Genomic DNA, 24701 nt, shown 5'->3' with positions numbered 1-24701 from the left:
TAATAAAATTACAGAAGGGGAAAACAGTGGTTAGTCAGTGGGACAGATATCTACTTTAGTATCTGTTGATTAGAATGCTGACCCTGTGAAAATGTTTGTTTTTATATTAATAATTTCATGAAATAATTATCCATTTGTTGATATGTGAATTGTCTATGGATACAAATCCTTAGTATATACATGTTTAAAGATTTTCAAGGACTACATATTATTATTTTATAACGTATATTGTGTAGAGGATGGAGAAAGCAGCAGATTGAAAATGCTATAAAGAAACGTGGGTGATAACTAATGAATCACACTACCAAATAAGGAGGATCCATTGTAGGAGTTTGCTAAAGTCACATTCCGTGTCCTGACCTAGAGGTGAGAAAATTCACACCTATGAATTCCAGTACCAAACAGACGTGGTATATTGAGGTAAAAACCCCAGTTGTTTAGATAAATCTCCTGCCGAAATGAATCAATGTTAACAGGACAGCGAGCAAAATCACCGAGGGAATTAACCTTGATGAAGAGACATACGTTACACGGTTTGTCACTATACACCCTGAATTAATTGTCTTGGATAATTTGGCCAAAGATATTAAATAAGGGATACAGATAAGTTCTGTAAGAATCAATAACGAAGTGGTCTTTGGTTACAGTGGGATGGAATAATCCACTCGATGGAAGTTCCCACTTGTATCAATCGATTTAAAAGAACTACTCTTAGAAGAACACTCACTAATTTGTTTGAATAATAGGAAAACCCTAAAATTTTGCATGTACTTCCGTGTTTCCAACTCAAAATTTTAAGTTTCTTCTGAGATTTGTTCTGACTCCAAACACAAAAGATGACAGTCATCCAGAATCTATATAAAGTTCACTGCACAACTTACTTGTAAGTACACCATTTCTGATCTAGTCTAAAATTATTTCACTTAAAGATCAATAATGTATAATGTTTAATGAAAGAAAACTGAAGAAAATTGACTGCATTAAAAAAATAGAATATTTCAAAATGTTTAAAGTGATATTACTTAAAGACGTCTCAGGAGAATTGTTAATACAGTTATATAGATTATAACCTAGAGGATTTATCGTGTTGATGTAGTTGATAACTAATGTTATGTCTGTGTTACTGATCATAATAGAAGGCCTTCTTAATAAATATCGAAATTTTTTGAATGAAGAATTTAAAAAATATAAAGCTAGTTTTGTTTCAAGATAACCTTGAGAGTTTGTAATAAATGAACTGTTTAAACCTGTACTAATAAAGAAGTTATGTGATTCTTACTCAGTTGTGTATATATACGAGTTTTTTTGTTCCACATGTAAACTTCCTCGAGTTGGTGGCTTGTGTGTTTTGCTCTCGACAACACGAGGAATACAAGTAACATAGAACAAAATTATTTAATTGGTTGTGTGAATATTATTCATAAAATAATTTTTAAATTTGAAATAATGTTTGTTTATAAATTAAGCACAAAGCTTCCTAATGGGCTATCTGTGCTCTGCCCACTACGGGGCATCTGAGCATAAGAACACAACATTCCTATTGTTTCCACTAATCATTTCAAACTTCGGGTTCATTAAATAATGAATTAGAAAAAAAAAACATTGATTCTAGGTGATCAGCAAAGGGTAAGTGGTTTGAATCATTTAATGTAGGCACTTACAGGGAACCTACCCAAGTTTCGAAACGACATTTCAAACCAGATCGTTACTGAACCAATATAGGTGAAACGAGATAGAATTTTTTTGTTCTATTAGAAGCATCAACTTATCCTCTTCAAATCAAAATTATGATCATCAAATTTTACAAATCTAACTATTAGTAGTATGATAAGTATGGTAATGACTGTTAATTTGATCATTGAGTGTAGTATTATAAGTATGGTAATGACTGTTAATTTGATCATTGAGTGTAGTATTATAAGTATGGTAATGACTGTTAATTTGATCATTGAGTGTAGTATTATAAGTATGGTAATGACTGTTAATTTCATCATTGAGTGTAGTATGATAAGTATAGTGATGACTGTTAATTTGATCATTCAGTACAGTATGACAAGTATGGTAATGACTGTTAATTTGATCATTGAGTGTAGTATTATAAGTATGGTAATGACTGTTAATTTGATCATTAAGTGTAGTATTATAAGTATGGCAATGACTGTTAATTTGATCATTGAGTGTAGTATGATAAGTATGGTGATGACTGTTAATTTGATCATTCAGTACAGTATGACAAGTATGGTAATGACTGTTAATTTGATCATTGAGTGTAGTATGATAAGTATGGTAATGACTGATTATTTGATCATTCAGTACAGTATGACAAGTATGGTAATGACTGTTAATTTGATCATTGAGTGTAGTATGATAAGTATAGGGATGACTGTTAATTTGATCATTCAGTACAGTATGACAAGTATGGTAATGACTGTTAATTTGATCATTGAGTATAGTGTAATAAATATAGAAATGACTGTTAATTTGGTCACTCTGTATGGTATTATAAGCATAGTGATGACTGTTAATTTGATAATTGAGTAGAGTAAGATAAGTATAGTGATGACTGTTAATTTGATAATTGAGTAGAGTAAGATAAGTATAGGGATGACTGTTAATTTGATAATTGAGTAGAGTAAGATAAGTATAGGGATGACTGTTAATTTGACAATTGTGTATGGTAAGATAAGTATAGGGATGACTGTTAAATTGATAATTGAGTATAGTAAGATAAGTATAGTGATGACTGTTAATTTGATAATTGAGTAGAGTAAGATAAGTATAGTGATGACTGTTAATTTGACAATTGTGTATGGTAAGATAAGTATAGGGATGACTGTTAATTTGATAATTGAGTAGAGTATAAGTATAGGGATGACTGTTAATTTGATAATTGAGTAGAGTAAGATAAGTATAGGGATGACTGTTAATTTGATCATTGAGTGTAGTATTATAAGTATGGTAATGACTGTTAATTTGATCATTGAGTGTAGTATTATAAGTATGGTAATGACTGTTAATTTGATCATTGAGTGTAGTATTATAAGTATGGTAATGACTGTTAATTTGATCATTGAGTGTAGTATGATAAGTATAGTGATGACTGTTAATTTGATCATTCAGTACAGTATGACAAGTATGGTAATGACTGTTAATTTGATCATTGAGTGTAGTATTATAAGTATGGTAATGACTGTTAATTTGATCATTAAGTGTAGTATTATAAGTATGGTAATGACTGTTAATTTGATCATTGAGTGTAGTATTATAAGTATGGCAATGACTGTTAATTTGATCATTGAGTGTAGTATGATAAGTATGGTGATGACTGTTAATTTGATCATTCAGTACAGTATGACAAGTATGGTAATGACTGTTAATTTGATCATTGAGTGTAGTATGATAAGTATGGTAATGACTGATTATTTGATCATTCAGTACAGTATGACAAGTATGGTAATGACTGTTAATTTGATCATTGAGTGTAGTATGATAAGTATAGGGATGACTGTTAATTTGATCATTCAGTACAGTATGACAAGTATGGTAATGACTGTTAATTTGATCATTGAGTATAGTGTAATAAATATAGAAATGACTGTTAATTTGGTCACTCTGTATGGTATTATAAGCATAGTGATGACTGTTAATTTGATAATTGAGTAGAGTAAGATAAGTATAGTGATGACTGTTAATTTGATAATTGAGTAGAGTAAGATAAGTATAGGGATGACTGTTAATTTGATAATTGAGTAGAGTAAGATAAGTATAGGGATGACTGTTAATTTGACAATTGTGTATGGTAAGATAAGTATAGGGATGACTGTTAAATTGATAATTGAGTATAGTAAGATAAGTATAGGGATGACTGTTAATTTGATAATTGAGTAGAGTAAGATAAGTATAGTGATGACTGTTAATTTGACAATTGTGTATGGTAAGATAAGTATAGGGATGACTGTTAATTTGATAATTGAGTAGAGTAAGATAAGTATAGGGATGACTGTTAATTTGATAATTGAGTAGAGTAAGATAAGTATAGTGATGACTGTTAATTTGACAATTGTGTATGGTAAGATAAGTATAGTGATGACTGTTAATTTGACAATTGTGTATGGTAAGATAAGTATAGGGATGACTGTTAATTTGATAATTGAGTAGAGTAAGATAAGTATAGTGATGACTGTTAATTTGATAATTGAGTAGAGTAAGATAAGCATAGTGTTGACTGTTAATTTGATAATTGAGTAGAGTAAGATAAGTATAGGGATGACTGTTAATTTGATAATTGAGTAGAGTAAGATAAGTATAGTGATGACTGTTAATTTGATAATTGAGTAGAGTAAGATAAGTATAGTGATGACTATTAATTTGATAATTGAGTAGAGTAAGATAAGTATAGTGATGACTGTTAATTTGATAATTGAGTATAGTAAGATAAGTATAGGGATGACTGTTAATTTGATAATTGAGTAGAGTAAGATAAGTATAGGGATGACTGTTAATTTGATAATTGAGTAGAGTAAGATAAGTATAGTGATGACTGTTAATTTGACAATTGAGTAGAGTAAGATAAGTATAGTGATGACTGTTAATTTGATAATTGAGTAGAGTAAGATAAGTATAGGGATGACTGTTAATTTCATAATTGAGTAGAGTAAGATAAATATAGTGATGACTGTTAATTTGACAATTGAGTATGGTAAGATAAGTATAGGGATGACTGTTAATTTGACAATTGTGTATGGTATTATAAGCATAGTGTTGAATGTTAATTTGATAATTGTGTATGGTATTATAAGTATAGTGATGACTGTTAATTTGATAATTGAGTAGAGTAAGATAAGTATAGTGATGACTGTTAATTTGATAATTGTGTATAGTAAGATAAGCATAGTGATGACTGTTAATTTGATAATTGTGTATGGTAAGATAAGTATAATGTGAATGAAATTTGTTTGATTAAGAACAAAAACAAAGACATAATACCATCAATGCCCAATAAAACCTATTGTAGAAGAAGTTTACACGTTTTGAACTTTACCAACCACAACTAACTGTGTAGAGTAAGATCTGCAAAGGATCTGGAAATCGGAAAAGTGAGAATAATATATAGAAGACTGTAGGTATTGATATAACATACAGGAGACTGTAGGTGTTGATATAACATACAGAGAACAGTAGGTGTTGGTATAACATACAGAGGACTGTAGGTGTTGATATAACATACAGAGAACACTAGGTGTTGATATAAAATACAGGAGACTGTAGGTTTTGATATAACATAAAGAGGACTGTAGGTGTTGATATAACATAAAGAGAACTGTAGATGTTCATATAACATAAAGAGGACTGTAGGTGTTCATATAACATAAAGAGGACTGTAGGTGTTGATATAACATAAAGAGGACTGTAGGTGTTGATATAACATAAAGAGGACTGTAGGTGTTCATATAACATAAAGAGGACTGTAGGTGTTGATATAACATAAAGAGGACTGTAGGTGTTGATATAAAATACAGGAGACTGGAGGTGTTGATTTGTCTTTGTTTACGTGTACATTATTCACAGTACTTTTCTGTCTGTCACGTCTAGCTGTGGCTGTCCATGTCTTCAGGCGATTTTGAGACTAATAATCATTATAAATAACAAGGTTTTTAACCTGATACAATCATCATTTAATATAGCAAGGTTTTTTACCTGATACAATCATCATTGCAATATAACAAGGTTTTTAACCTGATACAATTATCATTGTAATATAACAAGGTCTTTACCCTGATACAATCATCATTATAATATAACAAGGTTTTTAACCTGATATAATCATCATTATAATATAACAAGGTTTTTAACCTGATACAATCATCATTATAATATAACAAGGTTTTTAACCTGATACAATCATCATTACAATATAACGAGGTTTTTAACCTGATACAATCATCATTATAATATAGCAAGGTTTTTAACCTGATACAATCATCATTATAATATAACAAGGTTTTTAACCTGATACAATCATCATTACAATATAACAAGGTTTTTAACCTGATACAATCATCATTACAATATAACAAGGTTTTTAACCTGATACAATCATCATTGCAATATAACAAGGTTTTTAACCTGATACAATCATCATTATAATATAGCAAGGTTTTTAACCTGATACAATCATCATTACAATATAACGAGGTTTTTAACCTGATACAATCATCATTATAATATATCAAGGTTTTTAACCTGATACAATGGTCATTATAATATAGCAAGGTTTTTAACCTGATAAATCATCATTACAATATAACAAGGTTTTTAACCTGATACAATCATCATTATAATATAACAAGGTTTTTAACCTGATACAATCATCATTATAATAAAACAAGGTTTTTAACCTGATACAATCATCATTATAATATAACAAGGTTTTAACCTGATACAATCATCATTACAATATAACAAGGTTTTAACCTGATACAATCATCATTATAATATAACAAGGTTTTAACCTGATACAATCATCATTACAATATAACAAGGTTTTAACCTGATACAATCATCATTGCAATATAACAAGGTTTTTAACCTGATACAATCATCATTACAATATAACAAGGTTTTTAACCTGATACAATCATCATTACAATATAACAAGGTTTTTAACCTGATACAATCATCATTATAATATAACAAGGCTTTTAACCTGATACAATCATCATTACAATATAACAAGGTTTTTAACCTCATACTATCATCATTGTAATATATAATAAGACGGATAAGTTGTTTTAGAATCAGGTTTCTAAGTTGTTGTTATAATGAAACAAGTCTGTCAAACCTATTTATCAAAAGTATTTGAAATGATCTATTTTTCTATCAGGAGTAAACTATAAAATTTAATGTAATACAACATAAATGAAACATAACTGTTATTATTGAATTGTATTTTGTATTAATTTGTTTCTGCATGTGGCCACAAGGTCTGTTCTTTAGATGCTAACAATGAAATATTTTTGTTGGTGAGTCATATAAAGACTCAGAGACAATATAAAAAAACAACAAAATATATTTAGTTGAAGTGTTTTTGAGATATTCAAATACGGCTAGTTAGTTTAATAAGAAGTCGATCGTTCCGTAATAAATATTTTCTTTGTTACACTACGTTATCAACTGATTTTTAAGACTATCAAAATCATGCCCCAAAGATGTCTAATTAAAAAAGACATATTATAACATTTTACGTTAATTTGAAATACTAATGTGTTATAGAAACAACTGTATATTTTATGTTCCTATTGTTAACATTTCATTTATTATAGAGTCACAGGTGAAAAGTGGACGTTAACTGTGTTCTATGCTCGGTCACGCTTAACCAACAACGTCAACAGTTAGAGGAAATGAACCAAAACTGAAGCTGCACAGGCACAACCTAAGTAAATACAGGTACCCGCCAAAATGTATCTTAAGTGTGTGTGTTTATATACACATGTAACCTCATAGAATCGTCTTGTCTTCACGCTCCCTGAGCTGCCTTATGCAAAGGGAACTGTAAACTCAGTGAAATCATTGGATAGTATCAAGGTGGACAAGTTTGGACGCACGAGGCGCGACAGCGTTACCCGGGAAGTTGATTGTTTAAGTTTTTCGGTCAGGATAATTTTACGAAAGTTCCTGGTATTGTGCAGTGACAGTTGGAGTCTGTCCATGATTCACACCAGATGCTATCGTGCACAATTGTATGCAAAACACGGAGTTCCCTGTGTTGTTCATAGCTCTTCTTGTTGTGGGTGTAGAATTACGAATTCTAACAGCGCGTTAGAAAGTGTATGCGAATCAGAAGTTAGTGTATATTGTGCAGTTTGTAAACTATATACCTGAAGCAGACTGGTGCATTTGATACGAAATCGAATCGAATATTTTATGGTTATTTCAGGGAGTGGAAATACCTACATTAAAAGTAAGTTATAGTATACTATGCAACAATTAACAGCTCTTATTTTCGTCGCATTATATTTTCTTTATTTTTTATGAACAGTTATTCTGTATATTTTACTTGAAACTGCCGCGTGAATTAATAAACGTTATTAGAACATTTTGTTTCAGTTAATTGTTTGTTTGTTTGATTTTGAATTTCGCGCAAAGCTACTCGAGGGTTATCTGCGCTAGCCGTCCCTAATTTAGCAGTGTAAGACTAGAAGGAAGGCAGCTAGTCATCACCACCCACCGCCAACTCTTGGGCTACTCTTTAACCAACGAATAGTTGGATTGACCGTCACGTTATAACGCCCCCACAGCTGAAATGGCAAGAATGTTTCGTGCGACCGGGATTCGAACCCGCGACCCTCGGATTACGAGTCGAGCGCCTTAACACGCTTGGCCATGCCGGGCCCTGTTTGAGTTAATTTAATGAACTTCTGAAATGAGGCTAGGTGGAGAATAAGACGACAGCAGTAGAACGTATATTAAAAATGAAGTGCTAAATGTTTTCAAACTTATTTAAGTAAATTCTGCTGTATTTACAAGTCTCTTTTCAAAAGCAAAAATGATCAGTCCAATTGTTTACTCACAAAAACCGAAATGTTTCAAATGAACCCAACAAAACGACCTCGGACTGGCGTTAAACAGCACATGAATAATGAAATAAAAATTCGCTTTTGTCTCTGTAAAAGAGAATAATTAGTAATATGTCCTTGAATGTAAATATAAGTTAATTAAGTATACTTGAACGAAGTAATAACAAACAGCAGATTGATTAGGAGAACAGTAGCTTCTCAGCAGCACAATCGCTTTGTCATTTGCAGGCATGGCATAGCCAGGTGGTTAGGGCGCTCAACTCACACTCTGAGGGTCGAGGGTTCGAATCCCCGTAACACCAAACATGTACGCTCTTTCAGTCGTGGTGACGTTACAATGTGACGGTTAATTCCGCTATTCGTAAAAGAGTAGCCCAAGTGTTAGCTGTGGGTGGTGATGAATAGCTGTGTTCTCTCTATTCTTACACTGCTAAATTAGGATTAGTACAGATAGCCTTCGTGTAGCTTTCCGCAAAATTCTGAAACAAACAAACAAAATATTCATTTGTTTTAAGTTCCAAGTGTTTATATTGTATACATCAACGAAACAACAAAACTAAACTCATATCCTTTAATGATAGTTATTTTAACTACAACTTAATGTTTATTTGTTGTAGTAGCCTATCGTTAGTTTGTTTTTGTTGTTTTTTTCTAATTTCTCTCTAAAATGCGCGAGGGTTATTTTGCACTAGCCGTCCCTAATTACCAGTGTAAGATTAGAGGGAAGGCAGCCAGTCGTCTCCACCCACCACCAACTTTTGGGCTACTCTTGTACCAACGAATACTGGGATTGACCGTCATATTATAATAGCCTCACGGCTGAGAGAGCGATCATGTTCGGTGTGACGGGGATTCAAACCCGCGACCCTCAGATTACGAGTCGAGCGCCCTAAACACTTGACCATGCCGGGCCGTAGTTTATCCTTGGACAACTATTAATAGAACTAGAAGTTTCAATCTGTACGTCCCCTCATAAACAGGTTAGTGACCTCTTTGAATTAAACATAATGCCCATAATTCTGAAATTAAATCACAAATCTGTCACATTTGCCGCCAACAATAACACCTTTATCCGTTTCAAGAAAGTTCATTAGAGGATCAACTGGTAATAAAGCACTCAGTTAAATGTGCGGAGCTTATTCACCAGGATCTTGAACCCCGGATCTTTCGATCCATATCCTGTGATGCTATATTATGAGGCAATGCTCGGGCCACAGATGAAATGAAATATACTGAAGGAAAAAATTAGTCAGAAAAATTTGCAGGAAATAATTATGTAAAAAATATGAAAGATTTATGTGGGTGCTCACGTCTAATAATTTCCATTTTCATAATGTTTACTTGCATGTTTTTCTTAATAATGTTTTTCTTAATTTATATTTTTCTGGGCTTTAAAATTTCGAGTCCTTTTCTATAAAAACACGCGTGATTTCAAAGTTCAATAGATATATATATAATTGATAGTTATTAAGCATATTCCTTTAACACATATAAGTCTTTAAAATTAAAAAGCGATCGAAGCTACAATTTCACGACCACGTGAGTTTCTAGATAATTCTTATTATATTATTTGATTCACCCACTGCCAATTAACCTTATCGGTTTCGAGGAATGACCACCCTTTATCGGCATAGCTTACAACATAACTCGGTGAGAGTCATAATAATAATGATAAATAAACTTACTATTATGTGTCGATTTTTCGTATAAAGAACTGAATAGTGGGCAATGACATTTTTACCTCACTTCACTTATTCAATGTATGGGTTTTTCTTACATTGTTTTCAAAGCACGTTCATGTCAACAGTGTGTTTCGTAGTCAAGTAAGTGTTCCCTAGCTCAAAACACGAAACTTTTTAAACGACATAAATCAGGGAGATTTATTTACCACAAGTCGCGAGGCAAACATTTTTACGAGATAAAAAACCGTTTGTTCAATAAAATACATCAGCAGTCGTCTAGCATTTAGAATCAGACAAGTCGTCTGACACAAAACGGCAGACAAACATTAGTTTCCTACACAAGACACGTGCAGAAGTTTTCTGGATTTTAGAGTATTCGTGCTAATTGTTTTGTTTTCATTGAAATGTTCTGAAAGCACCATTCAGGTTGTTTTGTTTTTTGACTATTATTAAAATGTACTTGAAACATCAACTGAATTAACGTTACACTTAATTCTTAATAACTAAAGAATGCACATAGAACATTCAGGAACAGTTAGGGCCCGGCATAGCCAGGTGTTTAGGGTGCTTGACTCGCACTCTGAGAGTCGCAGCTTTGAATCCCCGTCACACCACACATGCTCGTCCTTTCATTGGTTTGAGTGTTATTATGTGACGTTTAATCCCACTGGTAAAAGAGAAGCCCAAGAGTTGGCGGTGGGTAGTATTGACAACTGCCTTCCCTCTTGTCTTACACTGTTAAATTTGGGATGGGTAGCGTAGATGGTCCTCGTGTAGCTTTGCACGAAATTCAAAACAAACAAACAAATCACAAACAGTTCGAGGTTTAAAAAAAATATTTCATGTTAACACGCCCACGACAGTAAATCCAAGGATTTATAGTTAGAGGGTCTTCGACCCCAAAACGTGGTTCTCATTTTGAGACTACGGTTATGCTATTAACGTATGAAAATCATATTATTTTGTCAGATGTAGCCCAAGAATTGACAATAGCTGCAGCTGCTCTTGTACTCTCTTTTTATTCCATCAGTTTAAAATTAGTGGTACCTGTACGCAGATGGATCTGTGCGTAACTATGTACTAAATTTCGAAGAAAAGTCTTAATATGTGAACTGCAAAGAAACAGTCAGCTTCAAAGACATATATTAATAGGTCAGAAAATGTATACCAATCATTTAGAAGGTATGGGTTCAAAAATGTATACCAATCATCTAGAAGGTATGGGTTCAAAAATGTATACCAGTGATTCAGAACATAGTGCTTCAATAATGTACACCAATAGATCAAAAGTTATATCTTCAAAAATGTATACCGATGAGTTGATAAACTGCATCGATTAAACTTCTGTATTGAAAAATATGTCTTTACTTTCAAATTTTTTCCTACTTTTAATATATTTGATAAGACAAGTCCTGGATATTGTAGTAATCAAACTGTATTTTTGCTATTAACAATAAGCTAAGATGTTTAATGATTATTAATATACATATAAGATTTTGCAGTAGGTCTTATCAACGTATGTAGTTCAACCTTTTGATAATGAAAACGTGCTTTAGGTCTTAAAGATAAAAAAATAAAGTGTATTGTATTGTTTTGTATTGTTTTGAATTTAGCGCAAAGCTACTCGAGGGCTATCTGCGCTAGCCGTCCCTAATTTAGCAGTGTAAGACCAGAGGGAAGGCAGCTAGTCATCACCACCCACCGCCAACTCTTGGGCTACTCTTTTACCAACGAATAGTGGGATTGACCGTCACATTATAACGCCCCCACGGCTGGAAGGACGAGCATATTTGGTGCAACCGAGATTCAAACCCGCGCCCCTCTGATTACTTGTCGCACGCCTTAACACGCTTGGCCATGCCGGGCCTATGAAGAAACAGAAACAAAAATTGTGATTCCATGTTCTCATATTATTCATAGTCTTACAATTCGAATTTCAAGAAATGAAAACATGTTTACTTTCATTTTATTCATATTTTTAGATATATCTTAATTCTTCAGGAAACCTGCTCTTAGAATTATACATTATTTTCAATATTTTTAAAGTAAGAAGTTTCATCCCACATTAACCACCGTAACCTAATGGTTTGTATGCTATCTTCGTCTTCATTGTAATCAGCCCATGTTTAGGACCAGAGAAGACCAGAAACAGCCTTTTGTTTGTTTGTTTTGAATTTCGCGCAAAGCTACACGAAGATCATCTGCGCTAGCCGTCCTTAATTGAACAGTGTAAAACTAGAGGGAAGGAAATTGTCATCACCACTCACCGCCAACTCTTGGGCTACTCTTTTACCAACGAGTAGTGGGATTGATCGTAATATTATTAAGCCCCCACGGCTGAAAGGGCAAGCAGGTTTTGTGAGACGGGGATTCGAATCCGCGACCCTCTTATTACGAGTCGAGTGCCTTAACCACCTGACCATACCGGACTCAGGTTCAGAGTAGACCTCTTCCTTCCTCTCAGGAATTGTTCCTTTTTTTTTTTCATTATTAACAAGTCCTAGGTAATAACCCTGTTTATCCTTTTTTTGCATTAATCGTAGTATATTAGATTTTGTCTGATGTCCGCATTTTAATTAACATACCCTTTTCGTGCTATGTCCAATTCATGAGTTATTATTAACTCGTTTATTTTCGCTAGTTGCACTTATCGCACTGTTACGAGTCCGTGTTCACAGTGCAGTTTAGCAGTCATATACATACACGCATAACCCTATTTTAACATTACGAGTCCATGTTCACAGTGCAGTTTAGCAGTCATATACATACACGCATAACCCTATTTTAACATTACGAGTCCGTGTTCACAGTGCAGTTTAGCAGTCATATACATACACGCATAACCCTATTTTAACATTACGAGTCCGTGTTCACAGTGCAGTTTAGCAGTCATATACATACACGCATAACCCTATTTTAACATTACGAGTCCGTGTTCACAGTGCAGTTTAGCAGTCATATACATACACGCATAACCCTATTTTAACATTACGAGTCCGTGTTCACAGTGCAGTTTAGCAGTCATATACATACACGCATAACCCTATTTTAACACACAAATCTCCTTAAAAAAAAAGAGTTACTATTAGTGTATAGATGTGCAAACCCCAATGTTGAAAGTTCGAGAGGCGATTGCGCTTAATACACTCCGTATTTACATCTTCTGATGCACAATAAGAGTAGCAGCCAATCACGTTTCTTTGCTCAATGCCGAGAAGAATCCTTGTGGCGACTGATGCTACTTAGTGAGTGCTTTTACTTCCATTAGCAGATAAAATTAGGAACGAAACGGTGATATCTAAACACTAGAGCAGTCTTACCCATTGTTTTCCAAACGTCTCCCCCAGCGTAACCACATTTTAAGTGTTAAAAATCAACCCGTCTCATGAGAGTAACCAGAACAATATGGTAACCAATTTCTTCCCAGGGCAATTTTAAGAGGTATTTTTTTTCTTTTAATCCAGAACAAAAATTGGCCTAACTATCATCGTGAACTAGTAATCTCATTGGCTGTCGCTACGACCCCATACACGCTCGTGATTTACATCTTTGGATTGTTTGTTTGTTTTTGAATTTCGTGCAAAGCTACTCAAGGGCTATCTGCACTGGCTGCCCCTAATTTAGCAGTGTAAGACTAGAGGGAAGGCAGCTAATCCTCATCACCCACTACCAATTCTTGGGCTACTCTTTTACCATCGAATAGTAGGATTAACCGTCACATTATAATGCCCCCACGGCTAAAAGGCGAGCATACTGTTGTGACAGGGATTCGAACCCGCGACCCTCTGATTACGAGTCGAGCTCTTAACCATCTGGACTTGCCAAGCCACATCTTTGGAAACAGTGGTCTAACCTGTCCGTTTAGTCTACGAAATTTAAGATGTATTTCATGTTGTCACTAATCGTCACTAATTTGTAAGTAGTTTGATATTATTGGTTGTTGTTTAAAATCTAAATAAATCTTGTTATAAGTTTTTTTCTGTTAAAAGAACGTATACATGTGAAGGTACATCATGTTCAGTAGAACATTATCTCGTAAAAACTACAGTTATTCTACCGATACCTGGCATAGTTTTGAATCTTGTTTTCCGTGTCGACACGTGCTATGAATTTGACCGGAATTTTATATTGTATTTTGTTTCCTGTTGGCTTTGTTCACGTCCGTGATTTTCTGTCTCACATTTGAACTACTTTTTGACGCGTGAAGAAAATATAGAAATTCAAGGTTCAATAGAACAATGATGGGTATTAAACGTATTTGTACAATACACAAAAGTAATTAATATTGATTAATGTTAATACTTTATAAACAACGGGGTACTTGACACTAGTAATACTTTAGAAACAACGATTTACTTGTGTACTACTAATACTTTAATAAAAACAACAGTATACTTGGTACTAGTAATACTTTAGAAACAACGATTTACTTTGTACTAGTAATACTTTAATAAAAACAACAGTATACTTGACACTAGTAATACTTTAGAAACAACGATTTACTTGTGTACTACTAATACTTTAATAAAAACAACAGTATACTTGGTACTAGTAATACTTTAGAAACAACGATTTACTTTGTACTAGTAATACTTTAATAAAACAACAGTATACTTGGTACTAGTAATATTTTAGAAACAACGATTTACTTTGTACTAGTAATACTTTAATAAAACAACAGTATACTTGGTACTAGTAATATTTTAGAAACAACGATTTACTTTGTACTAGTAATACTTTAATAAAAACAGCAGTATACTTGGTACTAGTAATACTTTAGAAACAACAGTATACTTTGTACTAGTAATACTTTAATAAAAACAACAGTATACTTGGTACTAGTAATATTTTAGAAACAACGGTGTACTTGGTACTAGTGATACTTTAGAAAAATTGTGTACTTGATACTAGTAATACTTTAGAAACAACGATTTACTTGGTACTAGTAATACTTTAGAAAAATCGTGTACTTGATACTAGTAATACTTTAATATATTATTAGAGTGTTAATTTAAACTTACTGCTCAGTGGTGTTATTCCATATTATTCTTTCTGGCGTAAGGTTTGTTAGTTTGGTATTGTTGTATATATATATATATTGTTCCAGTTGCAAACTTTGTGATCTATGATATTGTTAAACTATTTTTTCTGAGTCGTAAATTTTATGACTTTTACTATTGTTATTGTGTTTGTTTTTAGATATAGACTGTGAAATCGTTGGTATTGTTATCATGATAATTCTGCGTCTCAGATTTTGAGATCTCTAAAAATGTAACATTTCCTTTTAAGCGCATATTTTCTAACTGTTGACATAATTATTAGATTTTTTACTAAGTCACAAAATTTGTGATTCCTTGTGGCTATCAGACTTCTTTTATATGTTTGTGTTGCGACCGTTGGATTTTCTGCATATTTATTGTTTGTCTTTGTTCACATGCAATATCTTTGTAAACTAAAAGTTACTAAAAATGGGTGGTAAAATAAAAGCATGGTTTATATCTAGCTAAGCAATTAGCTCACTTAAATATACTTTGAGCTGTAAAATAAAAAGAATAAATACTTCAGTTTGCTTATTTGAATGCTTGCAATACGTGTTTGTTTATATTAAAACCTAAGTTTGTTTGTTTTTGAATTTCGCGCAAAGCTACTCGAGGGCTATCTGCGCTAGCCGTCCCTAATTTAGCAGTGTAAGACTAGAGGGAAGGCAGCTAGTCATCACAACCTACCGCCAACTCTTCGGCTACTTTTTTACTAAGGAATAGTGGGATTGACTGTCACATTATAACGCCCCCACGGCTGAAAGCGCGAGGATGTTTAGTACGACCGGGATTCGAACCAGCGGCCCTCGAATTACGAGGGGAACGCCTTAACACACTTGGCCATGCCGTTGGCGATGGGTGGTAATGACTAGCTGCTTTCCCTCTAGTCTTATACTGTTAAATTAGGGACGGCTAGCGCAGATAGCCCTCGAGTAGCTCTGCGCGAAATTCAAAAAACAAACAATAAACTGTTTAATATATATATATATACTTTTATTTTTTATTATTGTACTTTAATTAAGGAAATTGTTTCGCATTATGTCCTTAATATTAAATTTAAATTATCTTATATTTTCTCAGTTGGCGAAACATCATGAGGTATTAACTGGGATAGAAACCGAATATATCATTAACAACGAGGGTATCCAAGTGATGAAAAATGTATTGTACTCTGTATAAGTTGGAGTTAAGTTTTGATGCGAGCTAGGTTGTTCTGGTCTACGTTAACAGTGTAAGGTAGACACAGAACAACAATACAAAGACATATTATTTTGTGAATAGCAACACTCATATTTTGTACCTCAAAAACGACAACGAAAATTACAACAATAAACATGTTGTTAGTACTTTAAATGACATATCATACATTTCGTAGTGTCACGCACCATAAGAACAAGTTATAGCTTACGTCACTTTATGTTTACTTGCTCTCAGTACCAGAGAACTGTGATGAGTACTTGACGTGTTTTAAACGTTTAATGCACTAAAAATTTGTAAAATTTAGGAAGAATAAGTGCTCGAGACCAGGCATAAGCCATCATTGTAATATATGTATTCAATAGTTACACGATTCAAGATCAGATAAGTTTCTTTGTTTCACAGCTTTAGTGTGCACATCTGAGAAAACATATTTTTTTAGAACTCATGCAAATTAAACATACAGAGAAGAAAGTATCATTAGCGAATGAATTTCGTTATCACAGCTATCTCTGTCGCTCACAGCTAAGCCATTTCTGTCTCTTACAGCTAGGCCATCTCTATGTTTTACATCTAGATCATCTCTGTCACTAACAACTAGGCCTTCTCTGTCTTTTACAACTAGGCCGTCTCCGTCTCTTATAACTAATACGAAGTCTTTACTGTGATATGCGTTTTTTTACGTTATTGAAAGTGCAAATTTTTGTTACATTGAAATTTAAAATTCGCTTTAAATACACGTAATTATATATTATGTATTTAGTCTTTAAAAAAGGCCGAAGTTGTTAGAAGACCTGTAACTTTCAAGCAAGATAATTTATTTGTCAATTGTTAATATAGCTAATGTAATTCAATGCTTAAACACTTTTATTACTTGATCACTACAAGGCAACAAACTGTTTTTACTCAGAACATTGTAATCACTGCAGTGTTTATATATGAAGCAGGGTTTTTCATTCATCTCTGTGTGTATGGCATCAGAAGATACTTCACAGTGAATGTAATACGGACCTGCAGCATGGATATGGGTATTAATACACCTAATAACGACACTCAAAGTGGCATTTAATATCATGTGTAGCACGGGTGACTTCACATCGGGACTGTCATGGCCAGATTGTTAGGGCGCTTTATTCGCAATCTAAGAGTTATGGATTCGAATCCCCATCACGCCAAACATGTTCTCCTTTTACAGTGGTGGCATCTTTATAATGCGATGTTCAATCCCACTATAAATTGGTAAAAGGGTAGCCCAACAGTTTGCGGTGGGTGATGATGACTAGCTGCTTTCTCTGTGGTCTTACACTGCAAAATTAAGGACGGGTAGTGCAGATTAGTCCTCGTGTAACTTTGCGTAAAGTTAAAAACAAAACAAAACATAAAGTTTGTGACTTAAAATTCTCAATTAATAAAACTAAAGTAAACCAGAAGTAGCAGACAAAAAAATAAAAATGATTTACCTCAACTATGTCGGGATATAAACAATTTTTACGTTATTTGTAAACAAGTTTGATTTGAAACCCATAAAGAGTAAATTAAGATAATCTGATAACAATTTCTCAAGCTCTTTTTATCTTTTCTTTTGCTGAAATTCACATCAAGCTGTATATGTAATCCAATCGTTCCTAATTTTTGGTGTTGTAATGGTAACTTTTAAGATTGTTTTCACAATATTATGGTGAAGTAGTGGGATTAAACTACACTGTTATTGACTATTTGAATCATTGTAATCACTGGAGCGTCAATAAGAGGGTTTTTCGGTCCGTAACACATTGTGATCGTATTCAGTCGGAATTAATCCACTCAAAGACTCAATGAAGAACATATACTACACCCCTTGAATGTGTGTTCTAATAAACTGGACAAATAAAGAGACTAATAAGAGTTAGAGTTCAGAAATATAACAGACATAGAAGACAAGAGAACATTGATAGATTAACAATAGCCCATCAACCAGAAAAGACAAATATGCAACGAACTGGTATAAAACAAAAATAATAAGACATGATTCTTGTATGAGAAGTAAAGACAGTTGTTGTTTTTTAATTTCACACAAAGCTACTCGAGGGCTATCTGCGCTAGCCGTCCCTAGTTTAGCAGTGTAAGACAAGAGGGAAGGCAGCTAGTCATCACCACCCACCGCCAACTCTTTGGCTACTCTTTTATCAAAGATTGACCATGACATTATAACGCCTCCACGGATGGGAGGGCGAAAATGTTTGGTGCGACGAGATTCGAACCCGCGATCTTCGGATTACCAGTACGGCCTTAAGACACTTGGCCGTACCGCACCCAAGAATAGATAGAATAAACTTTCTATATCTATCTAGTTCATAACATACAAACTAGTCTATAATTAGGACTTATCCGTTACCTTTTTTTCTTTCTTTCATTTTTTGGGTTCGAATTCTCGTCACATCGAACATGCACGCCCTTTCAGCCGTGAGGATGTTATAATGTTACGGTTAATCCCACTATTTGTTGGTAAAAAAGTAGCCCTAGAGTTTGCGGTGAGTGGTGAAGACTAGCTTCCTTCCCTCTAGTCTTACACTGCTAAATTAGGGACGGCTGGCGCAGATAGCCCTCGAGTAACTTTGCACAAAATTCAAAATAAACCAAACCAATTGTTTCATTTTCAAAAGTGAAAAACATAATTACGAATATGAAAGTACGAAAAAATATTAATGATCGTTCGATCACCAGTTGAAGTGAACGTATTAATATGATTAGTTTATACACGCAAAAGACGTTTTTTTAGAAAGGCAATAAAATTATTTTATGAAACAGTTCGTTTTGTTCCATGGTGTTATCCACATTGGTTCATGGTGTTTTATCCACACTGGTTCACTATAAAAGTGTACAAAATGAGGGTAAAATTGAGGGTATGTCATTTATTATTTCTAAGCAAGACATTATTACATATACATGTCTTATCAAATATGCTAGCTTAGTCACTTTCAAGTAACTTTCGAGAACACGTTATGTGCAAAATAATTAATAATAAATATGTGCAGCTGCTTAATGAAACGTTTGTCCTATAGATTAAGAACATCGTAACGTAAACAAACAAAAAACAGTTCAAACAAATAATCCGTAGCAATAAATACTGTAACTAGTTATAGATTTTACTAAGCTGAAACAAAGAGCAGCTCCAACTACAAAAAAATATCTTTTACTAATAAAACTTTAAAACTTTATTTGTTTTTCTCAAAATATTTATAAACAGTTAGTAAATTAAATCGATTTTCTCGAGTTTATTCGCGAACTAGAATTCTTTATTAAGCTACATTTAAAAACTCGGGATTTTAACTTATCTAAAAGTTTTGCAAAATCCTACTTTAAACATATCTGAATCGAACAATTTCCTTTTGATTGGAACTCGGTTTCCTCTACTCTACACTTTAAATACGAAGAAACCAAGTGACAGTTTGAAAAATTTCAATATCTTTTTGTTTGTTTGTTTTGAATTTCGCGCAAAGCTACACGACGACTATCTGTGCTAGCCGTCCCTAATTTAGCAGTGTAAGACTAGAGGGAAGGCAGCTAGTCATCACCACCCACCGCCAACTCTTGGGCTACTCTTTTACCAACGAACAGTGGGATTGACCGTCACATTATAATATCCTCACGGCTGAGAGAGCGATCATGTTCGGTGTGACGGGGATTCAAACCATCGACCCTCGGATTACGACTTAACCCACTTAGCCATGCCGGGCCAAAATAAGAACTAAAAGAACAGCTTGAAAGTTTTGTTAATTCACTTATAAACAACGAAATAAAAAGATAAAAATGAATATTTAATCGCAAGAAGCAAAAGTGTAAATACATTTAACCAACAGTATTATTTATGGTTAAACCTGGCGAAGCATTAAAAACAAATAGGTGAAAAATGTGTGAGAACAGCTATGGTTACTGCAGGTTTTTTTAGACTTTTTTCACACTGTTTTTAATTCTCCCATCACCGGTTGAAAGTCAAACACTTATTAAAATATCATGTCAGATTTATTTTTTATCTACCACAAGTAGCCCGGCATGGCCAGGTGGGTTAAGGATTTAGATTCGTAATTAAGGAGTTAGATTCGTAATCCGAGGGTCGCTGGTTCTAATCCCCCTCGCACCAAACATGCTCGTCCTTTCAGCCGTGTCAGTCAATCCCACTATTCGTTGGTAAAAGAGAAGTCCAAGAGTTGGCGGTGGGTAGGGATGACTAGCTGTCTTCTGTCTAATCTTACACTGCTAAATTAGGGACGGTTAACGCAGATAGCCCATGTGTAGCTTTGCGCGAAATTCAAAAACAAATAAGTTCTTGTTTTATCGACAATTACGACGTGATGCTTATGTTTTTGACACCTAGCGCTCTCTTTGAGAGCCAAAAACCACAAATTAAAGTTTTATTTTGTGTTTCTTTATTGGCAGCAAATATGTACTTTTATTTCAAAGTATTATGAAAAGTCACCGGACTATTTACATTGTATTAAGTCTACGTGCTTTCTCAAGCAAAAATACTTAGTTTGTATTTGAAACAGTCATACAAAGTTTCTTAGTCCGACATGACTAAAATATCTTATGCTTTCGCATCCGTTGAAAGTTGATCCTGTTTTTTACACTTTGCACTTTCCAAGTATGTCTTCTTGAATGGAAATACAGCTACAAGTTACGTGCATGAAAATATACGGAATTATGCTTGACATAATAGAAAACTAAAGTGTAGAATAGGGTTACGGTAAAAGTAATTAAATATTCACGTTTTTTGCACTTCCTGTTTTCATAGAATTACTCTTAGTAATTCTGAGCTTCGCGAAACTGTATAATAGTTACTATGTATATAATAATTTTAACTAATAAAACATTACGAATACTGTAGGTAGATTTTATTCGCCCCCGCTAGTACAGCCCTAAGTCTACAGATTTACATCGCTAAAATCAGGGATTCAATTCCCCTTGGTGGGCTCAGCAGATAGCCTGATGTGGCTTTGCTATAAGAAAACACACACACATAAATACATAGATTTTATCTACTTGATTTTAATAAAGCAATTGCAATCATCCTTTCTAGAAGTTATAATATAATATCACCTAAAATTAATTACGTTACTGTAAAACCTAAATATTAAAAAAATTATCTGACTTCACACCTACTTACCAAATCATGCAGAATATACTTTATCCTAAATACGGGAATGCCACACCCTGAGATAGAGAGCGCTGTGTTCCTTTGACCTGCGTCACAGATTGGATGTGCTTTTAGTATTAATAACAGGTCTGTAAACTGTCAAAGATTGTTACAACATATTTTGTGGAATACAACGCCACTTTCTTTGCAAAACAGATCCAAGTTTAGTGATATTTAGGGTTCTGTCACTTACGTCTCTTACAAGACATTTAAAAACCTGTTTTAATTTTATTTGGAACGTATTTTATTCGTTATTTCTCTCAAACCGTGTTAGGACTTCGTTACGATCTTTCTGTTTTAGGACTTTGTTACGATCTTTCTCTAGAGAATCCCAGCCACACTGGTAGAGCAGTATTGTCATTGTACTCAGCTATTGTTTAACTACTAGCAGTGGATAAACTACAAATCAGCTTAGCATGTTCAAACTCGTCTTCATGTTGTATGGAAGGAAAGATTAAAAACCTGCTATTGACATGCGTAGTGAGTGGTTTATATCTCGTCGGTAGAATCCAGCACCATGGAGGTTTCTATCCACAGTAAATGTATTTTCAGAAATACCAAATTGTAATTAAGCTCTTGGTAGTTGCTGGAAATGTACTTATGCAATTTTCAAAAAAATATAATGAGTAAACGATAGGGCATTGTGAAAGTATATTTTAACCCTGATAAAGTCAACAAAACATTATTTACCATTAATATCCAAATAAACTTGTGCACTATCCTAATGTATCTGGATTTGCATGGATTATTGTAAAACAATAATTGTATTTTTTTTTCCTTCCGATCTAATATTTAATTTTGACAAACCTTAGGGTCCTCCTGTGGGTCAGCCGTAAGTTTATGGACTTGCAACGCTAAAACCTGGGGTTTAATTCCAAGCGGTTGCCCAATGTGGAGTTGTGAATAAAACAGTTTTGACAATTTATTGGCATTTTTTGTAAAACCTACTTTATTTTCCAGGATAAGAAAAATTCACATACATTTCCATTTGCCTTTAAACATAAAAACTACTTATAACATTGATACTGATATAAGCAAGTTTAATAAAACTCAAATTCTGAATTTTCGTAAATTTCAAAGCAGACGATACGAAAATATTCGCGTCATAATATATCACACTTTTCCAAAGTATTTACAACATGACAGACCCGGCATGGCCTAATGGTTAGTGGCGCTCGACTCGTGATAGGAGAGTCGCGGATGAGAATCCCTGTCACATCAAACATGCTCGTCTTTCCAGCCGTTGGGGTGTTATTACTCTACGGTCAATCCCACTGTTCGTTGCTAAAAAAGGAGGTTAAGAGTTGGCGGTGGGTGTTGATGACTGGCTATCTTCACTCTAGTCTTACACTGCTAAATAAGGGACGGAAGTCAAACAATCAAAACAATTACAATGCAAAAATAACATTTAACCAGGACATATTATACCAGTCTTATTATTATTAATTATAATTTTTAAGAGATAATTTTGATAATCGTCTCTTATGGTAGGTACTTCATACGACCTTGTTTATTGTAAGTTTAATTTGTAATAATATTTGTTTAATTCTGTTTTATAGTGGTTATGATGTGAAGGAAGATGTTATCATGATGTTGTTTTTATTGCTGTTATGAAAATATTGTTTTCCAGTGTTCTTCGAGAAAGAAGGAAAAGAAAAGGTTTAATTTCGTATCAAGAACAACACAAAGTTTCAGAGTAGAGTTCATTGTTAACTTAAATATGAGGTTTATTTTATTATTGTTTAAAAAATAAATGGTAAATCATATCATTACATACACACTATATACCATTCGAAAATAAAAATTCTTTACGTGAAATGTAATGTTTTACGTGATATAAAAATGCGGATGAGAGTTTTTGTTGTTGTTTGTTATTGTATATTTGAAAAAAACAAAACAAAGTAAGGGCTATTTACGCTAGCCAGGACTTAACTTTGAAGTGATAAACTAGATAAAAGACACCTATCCAATAGCATCCATCGTTATGAGCTCCAAGGCTTATAATGCACTCAAGACTCGAAAGTGCACAACACGGTTTTGTTTTTTTCTGTAAGAAAACGCGAACGACCTATCACAGATTCATGGTTCGGAATACTAGCTACAGGGCCATGCTTGGTTCTTATGTGGTAAGAAGTTGTTGAAATAGATTTAGTTAAAGATAATTTTACTTCATTTTGTGTAGAAGTATTTTCTAAACATGGTCACAAAGTATGTCATGTTTGCAGCTAATCTAACTAATTCTCACTTTATATAATTGTACGCTGATCTAACTAATTCTCACTTGTATATAATTGAACCCTAATCTAACTAAATCTCACTTGTATATAATTGTATGATAATCTATTTAAATCGTAATGCTATGAACTCTTAGGTACAATTGCTTTTCTTTTAGAAGTTTTATTACCATAAATATCAATATTGTATTTTACATTAATATCAATATATGAGATATACTGCATAGCAGGTTTCACTAAAGACTATAATTTCGTAAAGTTGTTTATCACAAACTGATCCACAATTATCAAGAAATAGCAGAATAGTTATTACTGTACTGGTGATATCAATTTGTGAAGATATATGTATTATCTAACCACCAACATTTAAACACCCAGAAGAATCGTAAACTATATTTTTTATCGGTGTTATTAGATCTCCACTCTTATATAGCGAACACATTATTTATTTGGGTGCTTTAAAAGATCCATTTGATTGTTAAATGTAATACTATTCTTTTATTAAATATATATATAGATATACTTTATGTTTCAGGTTCACCATGTGGAGAAAGGTTCTTCCTGTAATGATAACAATAACCTTAATCAAACACAAAGGAGGAGTAATGTGTGAGGGAGCCAAAGAATCTCCGTTAACACATGGTAAAGAATAACACTTATTATTGAAATATCAGGAGATACAAAAATCATTAAATTAGTTAATAATATACGTAGCCTTTACACAACTACAACCTACAGTCATGAAATAAATCATAACTTAACATCTGTTACCGAAGTGTAGAATACAAAATAATGGAGAG

The 24701-nt window shown here is 33.3% G+C and overlaps 1 protein-coding gene across 1 annotated transcript in view; it reads left to right on the top strand.

Annotated features, from left to right (window-relative positions):
- Nucleotides 1–7526: 7526 nt before the first annotated feature.
- The window catches only part of LOC143256317 (uncharacterized), a 51969-nt gene continuing 34794 nt past the window's right edge, over nucleotides 7527–24701 (top strand). The window contains exons 1-2 of the mRNA XM_076513395.1: nucleotides 7527–7960; nucleotides 24437–24543. Of these exons, the coding sequence (XP_076369510.1) occupies nucleotides 24444–24543 (100 nt within the window). The 5' untranslated portion in view covers nucleotides 7527–7960; nucleotides 24437–24443. The remainder of the gene's footprint in view (nucleotides 7961–24436; nucleotides 24544–24701) is intronic.

The sequence above is a fragment of the Tachypleus tridentatus genome, chromosome 7 (assembly GCF_004210375.1).
Source record: "Tachypleus tridentatus isolate NWPU-2018 chromosome 7, ASM421037v1, whole genome shotgun sequence".
Taxonomy (NCBI): domain Eukaryota; kingdom Metazoa; phylum Arthropoda; class Merostomata; order Xiphosura; family Limulidae; genus Tachypleus; species Tachypleus tridentatus.
This window is presented reverse-complemented; position numbering and strand designations above follow the sequence as displayed.